General features: G+C 39.1%; 1 protein-coding gene across 1 annotated transcript; it reads left to right on the top strand.

Moving 5' to 3' along the window:
• The first annotated feature begins 478 nt into the window (after positions 1-478).
• On the top strand, positions 479-17697 carry LOC128257583 (AF4/FMR2 family member lilli). The gene is made up of 5 exons (XM_052988650.1): positions 479-759; positions 9837-15375; positions 15438-15566; positions 16055-16746; positions 17163-17697. Exons 2-5 carry the CDS (start codon positions 9846-9848, stop codon positions 17376-17378), a joined length of 6567 nt encoding a protein of 2188 aa, XP_052844610.1. The 5' UTR covers positions 479-759; positions 9837-9845; the 3' UTR covers positions 17379-17697.
• The last annotated feature ends 95 nt before the right edge of the window (positions 17698-17792 follow it).

The following is a 17792-nucleotide window of genomic DNA, read 5'->3' as shown; positions in this document are numbered from 1 at the left end:
CAAAAAAAAACGCTGCCCCAAAAAAAATGTATATGTATGAGTGAGTGTCTGACTCGTTGTCTGCTTGTGTTTGTATGCGTGCGTATGTGTGAGGCAATGAACGTTGAACAACAACAATAATTTTATTTATTTGGAATTTTTGATGCGCTGTTTGCTTGCTTTTATCTTTATAAATACACTTGCCAGAAATAAATGAATTGTGAAATAAAAGTCTCAAGTGGTTTTTCAGCAATGAAAATGTTTACCCGAAAAACGATAAGCAACAAAAACAGCGGCTTTAAGGCTGCTGGACAGGTTTCCCACGGCTAAAAAGATAAAAGCAAAGAAAAAAATAAGGAGCACCACGACGAAGAAGAAGAGGCAGCAGCAATGCGTGAAACGCGAAAGCAAAGTGAAATTCAAGACAACAACAACAAACACATAAGCGTAGCGGCTAACAGAAACCGTTATTCAACAATTTCTTGAATAAAACAACAAAAAGCATACAAGTGAAAGAAGGCACAAAATACTGGTTTACAGAAAAAAAGATAAAGAAAAGAAAGAAAGAAAGCAAAGCGAAAAAAGAGAGAAAAAGTTGCTGCACGAGAAATTTTGTACGTGTATCGTCTCCCCATTTCTATCTCTGCATGTGTGAGTTTGTGTAAACTAAAGTGAAAAGCAATGCTGCAAGGAATTACCAAAACCGCCAGTTTACAATAAATATATAACAGTAAACGAGATTAAAAAGGAGAAAACAACGAAATAATAAAACATCTCAAGGTGAGTAAAAAAATAGTTTTTCAATGTTTTTTTTTCCAAAAAGTGCGTGCTTTAAATAAGCTGTTGCTATGTCTCATTGTTCGTGCTGAAACAACCAACAAAAAAAAAGCGTTAAAATGAAAGACAAAGAGTGAGTGAGCATGTTGTTTCACTTTTTTGGGAGCATGCGAAACGTCCACAGGTGGCTTATTTACAGTTACATTCTTGATAACAGCTGCTTCGTCATCTCTTCTTTCCTTTCTTTTTTCATTCTTCTTGCACAAAGCTCTTTAATACTTCTCACGCTTAACAACGAATTTCGGCATTATAAAAATCGCCATTTAATTAACGGTTAAACGCTAATGAAAACGCTCAATGAAAACGATTATGTGAAACTATAAAACATATTTTCATTTTCATTAATTTAACAATAAAACACAATAATACTGTTAATACAAATTACGAGGCTTGTTTTGTAATCTTAATTAACACAGAATAGTCTGTAGAGAGTTTTACTTAATGATTACTTTGTTTTACAAAAAGAAAATATAAACAATAAATTATAAAAAATGGTATATACATAATTATAAAACTTGATCTTTCAGAGTTCTTGATTTAAATTCAATCAAAAATAATTAAATGTTTTAACAGATTCATTAATAAAAAGGTTAATTGCTTCTTAAAATATTTATCATTGGGATGTACATATAATGACCTTAACATTCTGCTGAACTTACATGTATGGTGCATTCCCAATGCGTAGGTTTGCATAGCTTGATCAAATAGTTGAAATAACCCAAGTTCAGGGGATTTACTGACCGCTCCAAGTCACGTTTCTCTGTTTAAGTTTGCTATCTGCTTTTAAACCGATATAAAAGTATATACATATATTTATTTATTCTCTCTTATAAATAACAAACAGAACACATAGTAAACTAAACAAATATTAAAGCGCCATTCAAATTTCTCTAAGTAAAGTTGCCTTAAACATGTACTTTGTAAATACTTAATTTATTTCCTTCAAACTTAAAGTTTTTTATGGGACAGTCAACTTTTAAATCTCTTATCCTAATAAATTTTTTATTCTTGCTTACCTCTCCGAAACGTGTCATTGAATATTATAAATAAAATTAATATTTATATAATTTGTTTACTTGGGTACATAAAAACCTTAACTCGCTTTTCGTATGCTAGCAGATGTTACATAGTTTCCTTTATCATATTACGATGTTATGTTATTGTATTTCCTCATTTTTGAGCTAATCTGTGAAACGAAGTCGAACGAAACCGTTTAACCAAAACTGATAGCAAACCAAAAACAATAAAAATGTTTGACCGACCATTATTCGATTTGTTGATAAATGGTTTCAAATAGAAATAGAAAACCGAGAAGTGAGCGATTTGAACTGTTTGCTCTGTACAGCTGTGCGCGATTCGTTGAGGTTGATAATTAGTTGTAGTCAATCTGACCGCCCCCTTGTTCCCACTCCCCCCCTATCCCCTCGTACTTTACCTATCTACGCCTATTGTACGCTTAAACGGTTTCTGTTTTATGTGCTGTTCTTTTTTTCCCTCGCTGTTGCTGCTTTTTGCTAAATGCTAAAAGCGTTTAACCGGTTTGTTTCGAAACAAACAGAGAAAACCGAAAACAGAACAAGCCAAGATTATGCTGTGTGAGTGTATGTGTGCAAGTTGGCTCCGATGAATAACGTTAAATTTGAAGAAATATCTGTTGAACTTTTTTGTATCTGGTGTGAAAGTTGAGCGGATCAGATGGGAATAGTTACGAGCAGATGGCACTTACGCGAAAAGTTCGTAATATGCTATAAAAGAAGAACAATTTAAATTAAGCTAGGGCTTTATTAAGGGTATATTATTATCAAAACATAGAGCTTAAACACGTTGATCTATTTTTTGTTTTTTTAAAATACAGTTAAGTTAGTATCACGGCATCAATTGGTAAATTAATATATTTTTAAATTCACGAAAAAAGAAAACTAAAAAGCCAACTATCTTGGTACTTTTAAACTTATCTCTCTGATAGCCTATCAAGTAATTGCATTATTGCATGAAATTAAAAACTTTTGAAGGTATTAAATTTCTGTCAACTAGGCTTTTCGGATTATCTTACAATTATTTCTCAATCAATTTTAAGAACATTGTAATTCTTTCTATTAATAGAACCAAAGTAAGTGCATTTTTGTGTGGATAAAAAAGACAAGCAAGTTTAAAGCGTGTTGTGAATATAAATCAGCTTCAGTCACGCAGCTTTTGTCAATAAAATTTTACCAAGGCTCTGAATGTTTTATGGGTAGCTTCATGGGTTTAACGAAATTTACTGAGATAAGAACTTTATTCGACTTTAAACTCCCATCAATTTGAACTTCGCTCTAAAAACTTTGTGGGGGGCTATGGAAGTGCTCATAAATTCAAGTTGAAACCCCTTCTATTTGCTGCTTCATTTCACCTATCACATGGCTACACCTCCCCCTCACAAATGTTTTCCACACAGTTTGCTTTTTTGTGTATTTTTTTTTAAGCAACTATAAATTTACTTTGTCTGCCCTTTTTGCTAGCTTTTGTTTACTTGGTTTATTTTTAGTGAGCGTATACATACACACACATATCTAACAATTTACCAACTCATTTGCTGACTAGACAAAATTGGAAAATAAATACGAAAACTCACTTAAACTTCCTTGCATTTCGCTGTCATATTCAGATTTCAGCCAGGCAGTTTTATGTTTGCAATGTATGCAATATCATTTCACAAATAATTGTGTGACTCAACTACAAAGTATTTTTTATTCAATTTTTGGGATCCCGTTTTCGTTTACAACTTGGCCACTTTCAGTTGGAGACTCAAATTGCTTGTCAAACTTGTTGTTCTCATTGTGTTCTGTACAATTTGACACCTGTTGAAGTGTGAAATGAATTTTGAAGTTACAAAACTCGGCTTACAAAGTTGAATGAATGAAATATGAAAACAAACAGAATTGTAAGGTAAATGAACCCTTTAATAAAGTATTAAAAATTTAATGAAAATGCTTAATGAAAATGCTTGTTTAGTATAATAAACAAATTTATTTATTTTATTAGATACATCGTTTTTCCGCTACAACGTTTAAATTATGTATAAATCATAATCAAATTATTAAAACCATGTAAATGTTGAGTTATACATAAAACCTTTTCGTTTTTTATACACTTGCATCGGGTATCAGCAGATTGCAGCGGATAAGATTGTTTTTAAGTATTTTATTAAGTAAAACTAAGAAAGCATGGTTTAAATTTCTACATTCCTAGATGCCCAATAAAATCTTTTGAAGTTTGTTTATTTGTTTTAAATAATGGTTGACCATTGACTATCCCAAACCGACAATCCATTATTTTGTTATTGAACAAGAGCCATCGCAATGCCTCTGTTATCATATTATTCTTGTTCACAACTAGTTGCTTTTCCCATGCAATTTCATAATTTTCCTGATTAGTTTGTTAAGTAGAAAGCAGAACGGAACTGAAGTAACACTAATGACAATAATCAGAGCACATGCGAGTGAGCAATGCAAAGCAAATGGAATTTGTGTCACTCGTTTAGCGTGATCTAATTTCATATAATGGCGTTTGTTACCTTATAAATTGAATCGAATAAAATGAGAAAATTGGAACTTTACTAGGTGTGAAATTTAGGTTAATTTATTACGTTTCATTTGAATAAATAAGTGCAATCTTATGGTAATTTATAAACAAATGTGTGTTTCATGGTAATTAAAGTAAACGAGGCAATGTATTTATACTTACAAAATAATCTGGTCCATGAAGACTCAAAACTCTTAAACAATACGAGCATGACATTTCATTTAAAATAAAATAATAAATAAAATGTTCATATTCCTTTTCTTTATTTATTTCTTATACATGAGTATTGTTAGTCCCTTAGTTATATAAATTAAAATTTCTGTCGCTTAACTCTTTTTTCTTCCGCCAAACTGTCGTTAATTATTTTTACTTTCGACTCCATATCTTCATTTACTTCTCTTATCTTTCTGGCTTTTCCTCTTCCTCTTTTACTTATTTCACAAACTCATAATTTCGAGCAATTAAATCATTGTATGACAAATTGACTTTAAAAAGCAATGAAAAAGTGCCAACAACAATAAAACAATTACACTGACTATGAAAAAAAGAAACATACATGCAACAACAAAACAAAACGAAACTTGCTGCAATGAAAACGCAACAACAACAGCAAATAAAATGCTAATAAATTGAAATGAAATTAACAAAAACAACAAGGGAAGCACGACAACTGCTGATTGTTGTTGTTCAATGAGAAGGAGAGAGCTCGAAAAAACGTGTGCACATTAGAAAGAGAGGGAGGAGTACGGTGAGAAAGAGAGGGCGGCAGTCGTTGACATTGTTGTTATCTTAAATTGTCCCGCTTACTTGTTGTTTTGCTGTTGTTGTTGTTTCCTTAGCTTCTGTTTATTTGATTTTGTCATCATCTTAATGCAAACAACGAGTGAGCGAAAGAGATAGCTTTACGTAGTCGGCCTCTCTCCGTCCTTGTCTCGCCCCGTATTTTATGTGTATTACAACATTTTTTGCGGCGGCGACATAAATTCTACAGATACTGATACAAGCGCACTTTGAGATACAGATACAAAAAGAGTACACAAACAGATACAGAAACAACAACGATTCACAAATTCATGTGTTCGTTGTTGGCCCCCAAAGGCGTACAACAACAACAAATATATCGAGGAGAAAATATCTCAATGATCATGAGTTCTGTCATCATTATCATAATTATATGGATGATCATCTGCTCATCTGCTCATTCTTCTTCAGCTTACACAAAAAAAGCCTTAACATTTCATCTTCATATGCAAATACGTTTCAAACAAAAACTCTTAAAAAACCTTTGTCTATCGTTAGAGCCATTCGATTTCTTAGTTAATGGTATCGAGCGTGTACTGTGTTATTCATTATTAAGACTAAACGATCTGGTTCAGGTTTTTATTATTATTTAATTGGCATACTTTGAATATAAATGTTAAGAAAATCATATTTAATTTATGGTTTTTATGCAATTAAATTATTCCGTTTTCTTTATGTGTTGTTAATGTTTTTTTTTTTTTATAATTAAGATTTTATTTAGTCTTTTTCATCTTACTTACTTTACTTTAGGTTACTTTTTTTACTTACTTTAGGTTAATAATTTGCACTTTATATTTAACTGGTAAAAAATTAAAAATTTAAATATCATCATAAATTGCAATAGAAAATAGATTAAAATATTCACAAATGAATTAAAAAAAGGTAAAAGATAAATTTTCATATAAAGTAGGGTACAATGTACGGAAAGTAAAATTGAAACGGACCTGCTCAATTTATTTTGTTGTTTTATGATAATTAACTGAACATTAATTACACTTATATTAAGAGCAGCTAATACTAACAATCTAGATAATGCCAAGACTTCATGAAGTTGTTAGCTTATCAAACTTAAGTTTGTTATGTACATTTCTGATAAGAATGGGGTTCGAAGTTTCCAAGACTATTATGAACATCAAACTTGAATTTTTGTACAACACGATTTAAAAATATAGTGCCCAACTTCGCAAAATGACATTAACATTAAGTCTACTAAACAAAAACTATAAACTTACTTTCAACAACATTTGGAACAGATTTTGTATGTTTGCCACCCCACAGTTACGCCTCAGTACAAAGTTTCAATTAAGTTGGCTGCGTGCAAAACCAAATAAAATAAATACATACCGATGTATGTATAATAAACTGAAAAAATGAATAAATTCGGAGAGAACGTTAGCCCGTGGCCACAGTTTGTAGATTGTAGAGGTCAAGGCTATAATGTTTTCTAAATGTATGTATGTATGTATGTATGTATGGGCGGGCTGCTCGTGAGGGTCCGATACGAATAAGCCGACGGAAAAAGTGCAAATAAATTTGTGACGCATTTTTATTTTGTTATTGCAAATGATATAAATACACCGATCGGCATTGCACACAGTTGAACAAAAGCACAGACACATGTGTGCACCACTCAAACGAAATGAAAAACGCGAAATGTGAACGAGAAAAAGAGAAGGCGACGTAAGAGCACAACGAACTTTTGCGAAATGTGAAATTATAAAACAAAGCGCGCGGCGTAGGCAACAACAATAACACAAAAAAAAAAAAAAAAAAAACAAGCATTAAAACAACTACAGCTGCAGCAAAACCAATACCAATACCAATACCCAACGGCCAACAGGCTCAACAAATGCCAAATTAAAATGCTAAAAAAAAGGCGCTAAAAAACAAAACAAGCCGCAATGTTTGCTATTGTGTTGACTTGTTTTTGGGCTCTGTCTCTTTCCAACACTCCAAACCCGAATTGTTGTTGCCATTTTTGTTTGTTTTAAGCCAAGGCCAAGCTGAGGGAATTTTTCACTGTCTCTTCGTTTTTTGTATCTGTTTATTTTTAAACACAACCGTCGCTGGCAACTGAAAAAAAAATTAAATTTTGAATTGCAAATGCTCGAAACAAAAGCCAAGGAAAATAATCAGCAGAAAGAAAAATGATAAGGGAAAACGCGAATAAAGTGTTTGCTTAAACACGAAGGAGAAAGCTTGTTTGTTGATTAGGATAGATTGTGGCTTTTTTAATTGGGCTACCAAGTTCATTCACTTGAGGAAATCGAAAGGAACTTTTAGTCAAAGTAATTCAGCAGAAACGTAGAATGAAAAACACAAATAGAATAAAAAAAAAGAACCGTCTTAACTAAGATATACTCAGGTGTTTTTCAAAGCGTTAAATATGCACATATGTTGTTTTCAATGTAGCACAGAACCATGCACTAAAAAAACAAATTGAAATTAAAATTATATTACCGATTCAATTCATTTAAGTGAATTTGTTTTGCGATATATATTGAAAACAAAATCTTCAAATCAATATCTTTGTATTGTGTGTTTTGTATGCCTACCGCAATTTTATATTAGAGTTTTTTAAAATACTCTCTTAAACTAGTTAAAACCAAACATTAATATAACTCTTAGTAACAAGAAACGACAACATAAAAATCGACATGAAAGCAAGTTGAGTTTGGGCTCAATGATTATGACACATTAAGTTTTAAATCTTTGTTCAATGGAAATAAGCATTTGGTCAAATTTCATACAAATAATCTATTTAATATAAATTTGAAAATTAATTTTGCAAAAATAAATTATCTTTTTCTATTTTCTATATTTTCTTCAGTTATTTATGTTAATAGTAATTAATTACAAAATAAAACGGTTAAATATATATAACACTGTATGGAAACATTAAAATATTCATCTACCAATTATTTCGTTTTTAATTTAGAAGTTTAACTTTTAAGAGAGATGAATTTTTAATGAAAGCAGAAAATTTAAGTCAATCTGCAAATTGCGTATCGTTAAGTATTGTTTATGTGCTAAGGATCTATTAAGCTGTCATTAATAAAGCCTTAAACTGTTTTAAATTACCGCAAATAAAGCTAAAAGACAATAGAGAATTCTATGCAGCATTTTGAATCGTTTAAAACGTTATGCCATTCGGCTATTTTTAGCTGTAGTTTATGCTGCTTTAAACAAATTAACAGGTCTGTCCAACTCGAATAGATATAGATGTACACACAAAAATTTAAATATTCACTACATGCATATATAAAATGACAATTAACAATGTCGAACACGCCCACAACACAACAACAGAAACGATTTTCGTTAAATAAGTTTTGACGGGCTCCGTCAGCTACTTGTGCGCAAATCGAAAAAGATTTCGTGTTTTGTCTCTTTTAACTACTTGTTTTCTTTTATTTTTATTTTTAGTATTTCTTTTTGTTTATAAAAGATGTGATTGCTGCGGCCTTTCGCCCTAAGCTGTGTGTTTTCGCTTATACTCGCTAATGTTTTTATCTCTGTCATAATTTTTTTTTTAAATGATTACTCTGCCCATTATCTGTCTATTTGTTTAAGTACTTGTTAATCAGGCAACACGTGAGGGTGTTGTTAGTTTGGGGTCGGTCAGTCCGTTAGTAATGCCCCAGAATTGATAACACTAGAGGTGCTACAAACATTTTGTGTGAATCTCGTAGAGGAATTTAAATACATATATTAAATATAAACTTAGTTTAACTATTAGATATAATTTATATTAAAGTTTATTTCTAGTTTTAAAATACACGTAACCTTTACTACCAAAACTATATTGATAACTATAAAACTGGACTTCAAGGTTTAAAGGCATTTGTCCTTTGTTAAAACCTTAAACTAAAATTATAGATTTCGAATTGTTTTGTTTGGTTTATTGTATATTGAGTTAATCCGAAATGTGTGTCCAATTGCTCTTAGTTTCGCCATAAATGAATCATTTTGGGGCATTTTGTGCTGTTCTCGGTTCATTGGAAAGTCAGTTTATTTTCGTGCACGTTCTTTAGAAAGTCGTTGAACTGTTTGCATTTCCCTCTCGCCCACTCTCTCTTCCCTTCCTTGTTCTCCCCTCCTCCCACAAATTATATTGTAAAAGGCAAAGATAACTTTGAAGTTTATTTGTTTTTAGCAATTTCATCATCGTACTGTGGATTTTGTTCATATTAGAATTAGTGCCTGTCGGCTTCAACTTTTATGGCCACAATAAATACTGGGGAAAACAAAAAAACAAAAAAAAAAATTAAACTCTGACTTTGGCATATTTCCTGAAATAATTTATTTATTTATTTAAATCTTCTCTTGTTGTTGCCGTAAATAGAATGAGCTTCATGGAACATTCAATAATGTGAAATGCTATATAAATACAAATTGGGGACAAGTTTTGAGATATGTTCACACAGGAATTTGATTATTTTTTTTGGGATTTAAACAAAAATCACCATTCAATTATTAAGTCCATTGTTATTAAACTTATTTTAATTTACTAATAAATTGGTTTTACATAGGTTTTTCTTTTCGATCTAATTGCGTATGCTTTTAAATAACATCAACTTCTATTTAGAATTATTAAATTATATTTATATTTGTGATTATTAGATTCTTTATTAATTAAATGCGTATTTCATTTTCAGGCCAGCACGATGGAACCCAACAGACATCACGAATATCAGACACATCATCAGCCGCAACCGTCGATGCAGCACCACCCAACGCATCCGCATCACCAGCAACCGCACCACCAGCAACCGCACCACCAGCAGCAACCGATCCACCACCATCATCCGCCGCCACCGCCTCCTCAGCAGCAGCAACAACAACAACCACCACCACCACCGCAGCAGATCCACCAGCAGCAGCATCCTCAGCATGCACAGCATCACTACCAGCAGCAGCTGCATCACCATCCGACGAGCTCCACATCGGTGGGCAGTTCCTCCTCCGGCAGCTATGGCAATCACCACCCCCAGCATCACCCAACCTCTTTAGCTGAGGATCCCGGGCGATCCCGGACAGCGATGTATATGAGCAGGAGCAGCCAACCCGGCTTGCCAACACCCCATCCCCATCCTCCGGCCCAGGGATCAGGGGCCACTGGTCCCAGCGGAGGTGATCCCCACATGCAATACTACACCTCGAACCAAAGTTTGACGGTGAAGAAAATGCCCGAACCGCATCCCAGTTGGAGCTACAAAAGCCAAGCTGTACCTGCTCCAGCTCCGGCGCCTGGATTGCGACAACATGGCAATCCCGCCCTTTATGCGACGGGCAGCACAGCCTACTGGCCGCCACCGGATGAGCAACTGCATCACCCGCAGCAGCCATCCAGATATTCCTATGGGAAACCAGGAGGCCCAGTCACGGGCTCGAGATCTATTCAAGGACCACCCCTGCCAAACAGCCAGCGATACTACAGCGAGGACATCAAGTACTCCACGGTACCGGCCGCATCCAAGGTGCTTACCTACGCGCCGCCAGCCAGCAGCTCCTCGCAGCCACAGCCACCGCCACCCACCGCTAGCTCGTCCTCCAACTCGTCATCCGTCCGCCACTATGAGCTCGAACATGTGGTTAATCCTAGTAATCCCAGCAACGAGCACCAGCAACCCAGTCCGAATTATGGTAGGAAGTGCCCGCCGCACTACGAAACTCCGCCGGAGCAGAGGAGTGCCGGGGCCACGCCCTCTTCGACGGGCACGCCCACATCGTCATCATCATCATCATCACACCACCAGAGCCTGTACATACCGATGCCGACATTTAGTACGGAAAAGTTTCAAACTACCGTGCATAATGCAATCGAAAAGTACGTGAGGGAAACGCCGGGACCCAGTTTGGAATATCCCCGAGGTGGGGGCGGAGCAGCAGTGGGAGCTGGCAGTGGTGCTGCCTATGGACGCACTGGCTACTACCAACAGCAGGCGGTGAAGAGTTCCAAGAGTTCTGCGCCACCTGCTCCACCAACTGCCACCGCTAGTTATGTGAAAATGGAACCAGAGCATGCGCTTACCGGAAGTTTGCCGCAACCCACGCGATCCTCGCTTTATCACAATCCCTACAATGTGGAGAGCAGAGAAAGGGATTCCTCGCCAGCAATGGCCACTGTGCCGGCGCCACATGGTTATCCAACGAAATATGGAAAGCTGATACAGCAGCAGCATGCTGGCGGCGTGGGAACTGGTAGCTCTGCGCCGTATTCAAGTTACTATCACCAGGGAACCCCTTCGCCGGCAGCGGGGGCGGTTGCCTCGCCCACGCCAGCACCAGCACCACCGCCTGCCGGAGCGCCAGGAACGAATCTGGGTCCCGGTATACCTTCTCCACACAGCAGCCAGTCTGCTCCTCCGCCACTCAACAGTCAGCAGCCCGCCTCATCCTCATCGTCAGCCTCTAGCAATGCCAACTACTCTACGCTGCAGGTTTATCCGCACGGGCCAGACATCTGCTACCAGCCCGGTAGTCAATCCCTGCCGCCAAACCAAACCCAGAGTCATCTAAATCCGGCCAAAAAATCACCAGCTGTTACTAAACCAAACTATCGGGCCTTAATCAACGATATGTTGAAGAGGAATACGGCCAGTGAGCAGGAACTGAATCTGCAGATCATCAAGAAGACTCTCAATATGGAACCGCCAGGAAGAAATCATCCTGCACCCAGTCGAGTCATCCAACAGGGTGCTCCAGCCGCTCCCCTTGCCGTCTCAACTGCTCCACATCCGCCGCCACCGCCAGCGATTCACTCGCCATTGGATTTATCCATGCGTACGGTCAAGCAGACAGCGGATTCCACGGAGTACAAGTACCAGCGGCCCAACACGGACTACAAGCTACCGCAGGCGGGTTTGGGTGGAGGCTTGGGATTGCCTAGGTTCGACATCACGCCCAACTTCACGGCGGCCACCAGGAGCGGAGCAGCCACGAGTCCGGCGCCAATAGCTGTGATACGACAGGCACCGGCCATTTCGGTCGCCCCACTCCCACCCACGGTCCAAGTTCCTCCGGCGGCGGCTGCCCCGACGTTGGTGATCAAAACCCTGCAACAGATGCGTCCCAGTGTTCTGGAAAGCAATCCGTTTGCCAAGCGACAGCAGCAACTGCCGCCAGAGACGAGTATTGTCCAGGTGAACAAGCCACCGGTGGAACTGATGCCCACGCCGTCGCCCAGTCCCCACAACAGCAGTAATCCCAACTATTTGGGTAGGAAGCGGCACCTGCAGGAGTACAATCAAGCCGCTGCCAAGCAGGCAAGATTGGATGCGGAATCCAATCAATCAGGATCTCTAGTCGCAGGAGCACCCCTAATTGCCACTCCCACATCAGTGGTTGTAGTGGCTCCAGTGCCCGTAATCGCTGTCAATGAGCAGGCGCTGGCCGCCAAGCGGGAAAGGGAAACGCAACCCATGGGCCTGCCGGAATCATCCACTTCCGCCAGTCCCATACCCAAGGTGGAGCCGCGCATACGGACCAAAGCAGAGCTAAAGGGTTTCACATTTACACCACCTGTGCTGGTGACCTCCACCACCACCAATGCTTCAAGTACAATTTCGCCACCCAGGACACCGCCTAACCAGATTACCAATCACATACAAATCAAGCTGGAGCCAGCGCCACCGAAGGCGGCCGATTTGGGTCTAGATGATGAAGTGAGCTTGGGCAACCTGATGGACTGGGGCAGTACGTGTAACAATCTTGTCGAGCAATTACTCAGCAAGGTTGTGGTCTTGCCACCCTCTTTGCCACCCGCCTCCACTACTACTACTACTACTACTATTAAACTGGAGCTGAGTGAAGATGATCTGCCAGTGGCTCGCATTCTCAAGAGGCAACCGTTGGCAGCTGTTACTCCAGGAGGTGGAGATGCCGAATCGGCCACCACCCAATTGACCACAACCACCAACGGAATTTCGTCGTCTTTGGGCAATGGCAGTGGCCAAAAGAAACTGAGCAAAATGGAGCGGGAGAAGAAACGTCTGCAGCAGGAGCAACGAATCGCCGCCCGTTTGGCGCCCAAACAGGGACAAACTAGCTCGTCGGAGAGCGATACCACGGAGCTCCATAAGCGTAATACTGAAAGACAAAAGAAGCCTCTCATGCGGAAGGGAAGAACCAGGCAAAGATCCCCGGAAGCAGCCAGCATTCAGCAGAGCAGCGATGAGGAGCAGGAGAAGGCGAATCAGCGTCTTAGCCGCAGTCAAACCTCCAGTGAGGAGAGTAAAACGAAAGCCACCTCTACCAAAAAGGATGCTAAAAAGGAGGTTAAGACTCCCAATAACAACAAGGCCAACAATAGTACCTCACTAAGCAAAACCAACAAGAAACAATTTGATGCTTCCAGCCAAAACAAATCCAAGGGGGAGGAGAATCTAAAGCAAGAAAGCCACGAGACCAGCTCCTCCGAAAGTCACGAAGAAGACGACGACGAAGAGGAAGAGGAGCAGGAGGAGGAGGAGGAGGAAGAGGAGGAGGAAGAAGAGCCTGAAGGGGATGACGAAGAGGAGCAGGAGCAGAAGAACGAAAAGCAGGGAAAAAAGGAGAAACAGAAGCGTGTGGGCAGACGTCCAGGTAGCACCCTAAAAAAACGCATTGCCCACAAGCTGAACACCATGACCCGCTCCAAACATCGCAAGGAACTCGAACTTCAGTTGGCCAACAGTAAGGTGCTACGCAATGACAAGATCATTCGAAATTCCACCACCAAAATCAAGAGGAAGTACGTCCGCAAAGTGGTGGACAGCAAAAAGGAGATGATGGTCACGCGTTTGCGAAACAAACGTGGCTTGAACTCGGACTTGGGACCACTGAATGGTAGAAATTGCAAGCTGAAGGGCAACAAAGTGGTCCAAAGTCCTGGAAAACCAGCAAAGACTTCGCCCCAGCAGCAGTTGTACCTCGAGGAGTATCGCTATAAGTTGGCCTTGAAAATCCCCCACCGCCTGATCTCGATCAATAAGCTCAATAAAGTGGCCGCCTCATTGCCGGACTTGGAGCGGCGTGATCTCGGCCAGGAGTTGGCCTGTTTCAAGCGAAATAGACCAAAGACCAAGGCAGCCAGTAAGCAGGATTCCACACCGAAATCCATAATCGATGTACTCCACTTGAGGGTAACCAATGGCAGTACCCCCCTTAGTGCTCAAAGGAAGATCTCCGTCTCGGCACCCGCTTCCACCAACCTGCAGATCCACAGTGAAACCTCGCAAACCTCCGCCTCGACGTCACTGTACGAGCAACCGCAGCAGCAGGAGCCCACTGAAAACCAGTCGCTCGATGATCTCAGCAAGCGGCACTTCAGCATCTTCGATACCAAAGTGTTGCAGAGCAAAACCCGGACGGAAACCAAGTTGCAGAAACACCGGGAGATCATCCGTGAGATATTCGTTGGCCCGGAGCGTCCGGCTTCGGCTCCACCGGAATGCGCCCAAGAGGCGGATGCTGGCGATGCCATCAGTTACCAGAAGTACGAGGAGTTCCTGCAGCAAATGAACAGCATTGTCAGTGCCAATGACAACAAGCTGGCCAGGAGATCTCTGATGGAGGACAAGTCCGTAGCAGTGCCTCAGTGTCCGCACAAGAGGAAGTACCTTCGCCGTAAAGGCAGTTCGGGCTTTGATTATATACGCAAGAAAAAGAGACCAACTCCAACTCAGAATCAGAATCAAAATCAGAACCAGAATCACAGTCAAAATCATAATCAAAGCCAATCCAATGCCAGTCAATTGACACAACATCTATTGGATCACCATCAGAGTGCGGCGGATGAGCGATTGGATGATACGGACAGCACCATAGCTGGTAGCTCGCACCTTACTGCGAAAGTCAAAACGGAGATGGATGTTTGCCGGGAGATCCAGAAGTGGGTGCTCAACAAGGGAGTGGGTCAGAGTACCATGCACAAGGCTGCTCGTCAGGGATTGATCGATGTGGTGGTCTACTGCTTGGATCATCTGAATATGAACCCGGATCAGAAGGACAATGCCGGCTATACGCCCCTCCATGAGGCCTGCACTCAGGGATGGTTGGAGATTGCCAGGATTTTGCTGCAATTCGGAGCCAATCACTCGGAGGCTGCCCAATCCGGAATCCGGCCCTTGCATGGTGCCATCGAAAACGATCATGAGGAGGTGGTGCGTCTGTTGCTCTCCTATGGCGCCGATCCGTTGCTGGCAACGTACTCAGGTTGGCTTTGGATACACATGTGTTTTTATCAGCAGTTCTTACCATTTGCATTTTATTTCTAGGTCAAACCCCGCTAATGTTAGCTTCAAGCGAGTTGATGCGTGGCATTCTGAGCGCTCATCTCATCGATGCACAAAGTGCCGCCGCTGACATCAAGCCAATGCGGTTCCATGGGCCTTGGGAGATATTTGGTGAGTGGAAAAAATAAACATCTGACTGAAATCTGAATAAGTCTTAAGGCTTCTTTAAATTGCAATGATAAAAATAAGTCGTTTGTGCTTTTGAACGCCTATCTTCAGGCTGAAATCAAGAAAACATTATTATTCATCACCTCAAAAAATCCTTAGGTTTCTTTAAATTGCAACTGCAATGATAAAATTGATTAATTTGTGCTCATGTCTAGGTTAATTATTTAATAACTTAAGCTTTTTCTGGTACCTATAAAATTAGATAAAAACAATATTTATTTTTGATTATCAAATACTTAATCATTTTTGCTAAAAGTAAAGTAGTTAAACCATCAAAACATATTTTTAAATTAAAAGCCCAGAAAATATAAACCAAATAAATAATAATTTAATTTTTAAAACATCTGTTTTTGAGAGTTCTTACAATTCATGCTACATTTTAATGTGTGGACTCAGTACCCCTTACTTATCTATAAATTAATATCTTACAGATGCTAAGGAGTATGGTTATGATATATTCAGTAATGTACCGAATACAGCTTGTGATATGAGCAGAGCTCTACGTAGAGAAAGGAAGGAGGCCAAGCAGCAGAAGATGAGCAGCAGCAACAGGAACAGCAACAGCAACAGCACCATGATCCCAAATTCCAACGGCAATGGCTTGTTGTTGGCAACCAAGAAGGAGGAGCAGGAGCCCGAGGATTTGGACCAGGAGCGGGTGAAAGTGATCAAGCAGAACGGGGAGACGAGTGCAACGAAGACTGGACAAGCAACGACGACAACAACGGCAACAACGATGGTCAAATTGGAACCGGGAACCGATGAGGATAGCAATAACAATAAGAACAACGACGAGCTAAATGCAAATGTTGAAAATAATTTAGTAACAAGCGTTGTGAATGTCAAGAATGAAGTGAAAAAGGAAATGGATGCTGAATTAGAAGCGGAAACGGAAGCAGAAACAGAAACGAATAGGAATAGTAGGAGTAGGCTAGACGACGATCAGACGGACATCGAGACAATGGATAGTGAATTGAATGGTGATATTTTTGAATTTGAAGAGGCCGATGTGCCCTTGCCACCACTGTACTTGCTCAAAGACGAGGGCAGTGATAAATGGGTACTACTCAACGACTTGTGCAATTTACTTAAAGTTAAATCAAAGGATACGCTGCTCAACAAGGTAAGTTGATGATGCTATCGATGAAATAATATTAAGTGAAGAAAAATAATTGAAAAAGTTACATTTAAAAAAAAAATCAACACATAAGAACAATTATTTATTATTAACAAAATGTTGCACATCAAGAGTAAGTCATAGATGCCCATACTTTTTTACTTACATTCCTTTCCTTCTTTAGATTTACTAAATAAATATATAAAATATAAAATTGATAAATGTTTTAAATGCTTAAAATCAGAAACCACAATTTTGTAAAGCCATTACAGTAAAAAAACAAACATAAGCACTGATAATTTTTCTTAATTAGTTTAAAGATTACAAATAATAGCATAAAAATTATGTGCTACAATTATTTTTCTCACTTATTGTTTTATTTTTTAAAGCAAATTTAATAAATTATAATTCTCTTTGCCCAGCTCTGTCCGAACAACAGCAATGCGTTGGCCAGCAGTCAGAAGCACCTGCTTCGGGAGTTCAAAATCGACGACTTCCTGGAGAAGGCCACCTGCCTGCAGCTGTTGTGCGCGGGTGAAAAGCTGAACATGTTCAGCTCCTCGAAGGTTGTACTCATCAAATACAACGACAGTGTGCGGAACTTGTTGGGCGTCAAGACCATTTTAATGAAATTTTAACCGAGATATACATAGCGATAGGACGAGGCATGATCCAGAATGAAATAACTTAGAAAATGATGAACAGATGAACCTAGCACTAACTGAAATTAGAGTGTAAAGTGCAAACAAATATTGAAAAACTATTAGTACGAATATAATAATAGATTTATATATTATATACATATGTATATTTTAGCTAGTAGCTAGTTTTTACTCACACGTCTTTGTCTTTGGAAGATAAAGTCTTTTTTAAAGGAAATTAAATTAGAGCTAATGCAAAGTGATACAAAGGTGCTATACACACTCAAAACGAAGAAAAACGAAAACGGAAAATGAATGGAAATTTTAAAGTGAGAATATTGTGAAAATCTGGAATCTTTAGAGATTGGCTGCAATAATGCAATTCAAATGTAGAACAAACGGAAGCGAGGC

Source organism: Drosophila gunungcola (genome assembly GCF_025200985.1).
Source record: "Drosophila gunungcola strain Sukarami chromosome 3L unlocalized genomic scaffold, Dgunungcola_SK_2 000002F, whole genome shotgun sequence".
NCBI classification, from domain to species: domain Eukaryota; kingdom Metazoa; phylum Arthropoda; class Insecta; order Diptera; family Drosophilidae; genus Drosophila; species Drosophila gunungcola.
Note: the sequence above shows the minus strand (reverse complement) of the source record. Positions and strands in the feature narration are given on the sequence as shown.

Bases quoted from the DNA above. Each gene is read 5' to 3' on its own strand.
- LOC128257583 (XM_052988650.1), top strand. From the start codon at position 9,846: ATGGAACCCAACAGACATCACGAATATCAGACACATCATCAGCCGCAA. The intron at 15,376-15,437 runs GTTGGCTTTGGA...TTTTATTTCTAG, and splicing joins GTTGCTGGCAACGTACTCAG to GTCAAACCCCGCTAATGTTA. The intron at 16,747-17,162 runs GTAAGTTGATGA...CTCTTTGCCCAG, and splicing joins AGGATACGCTGCTCAACAAG to CTCTGTCCGAACAACAGCAA.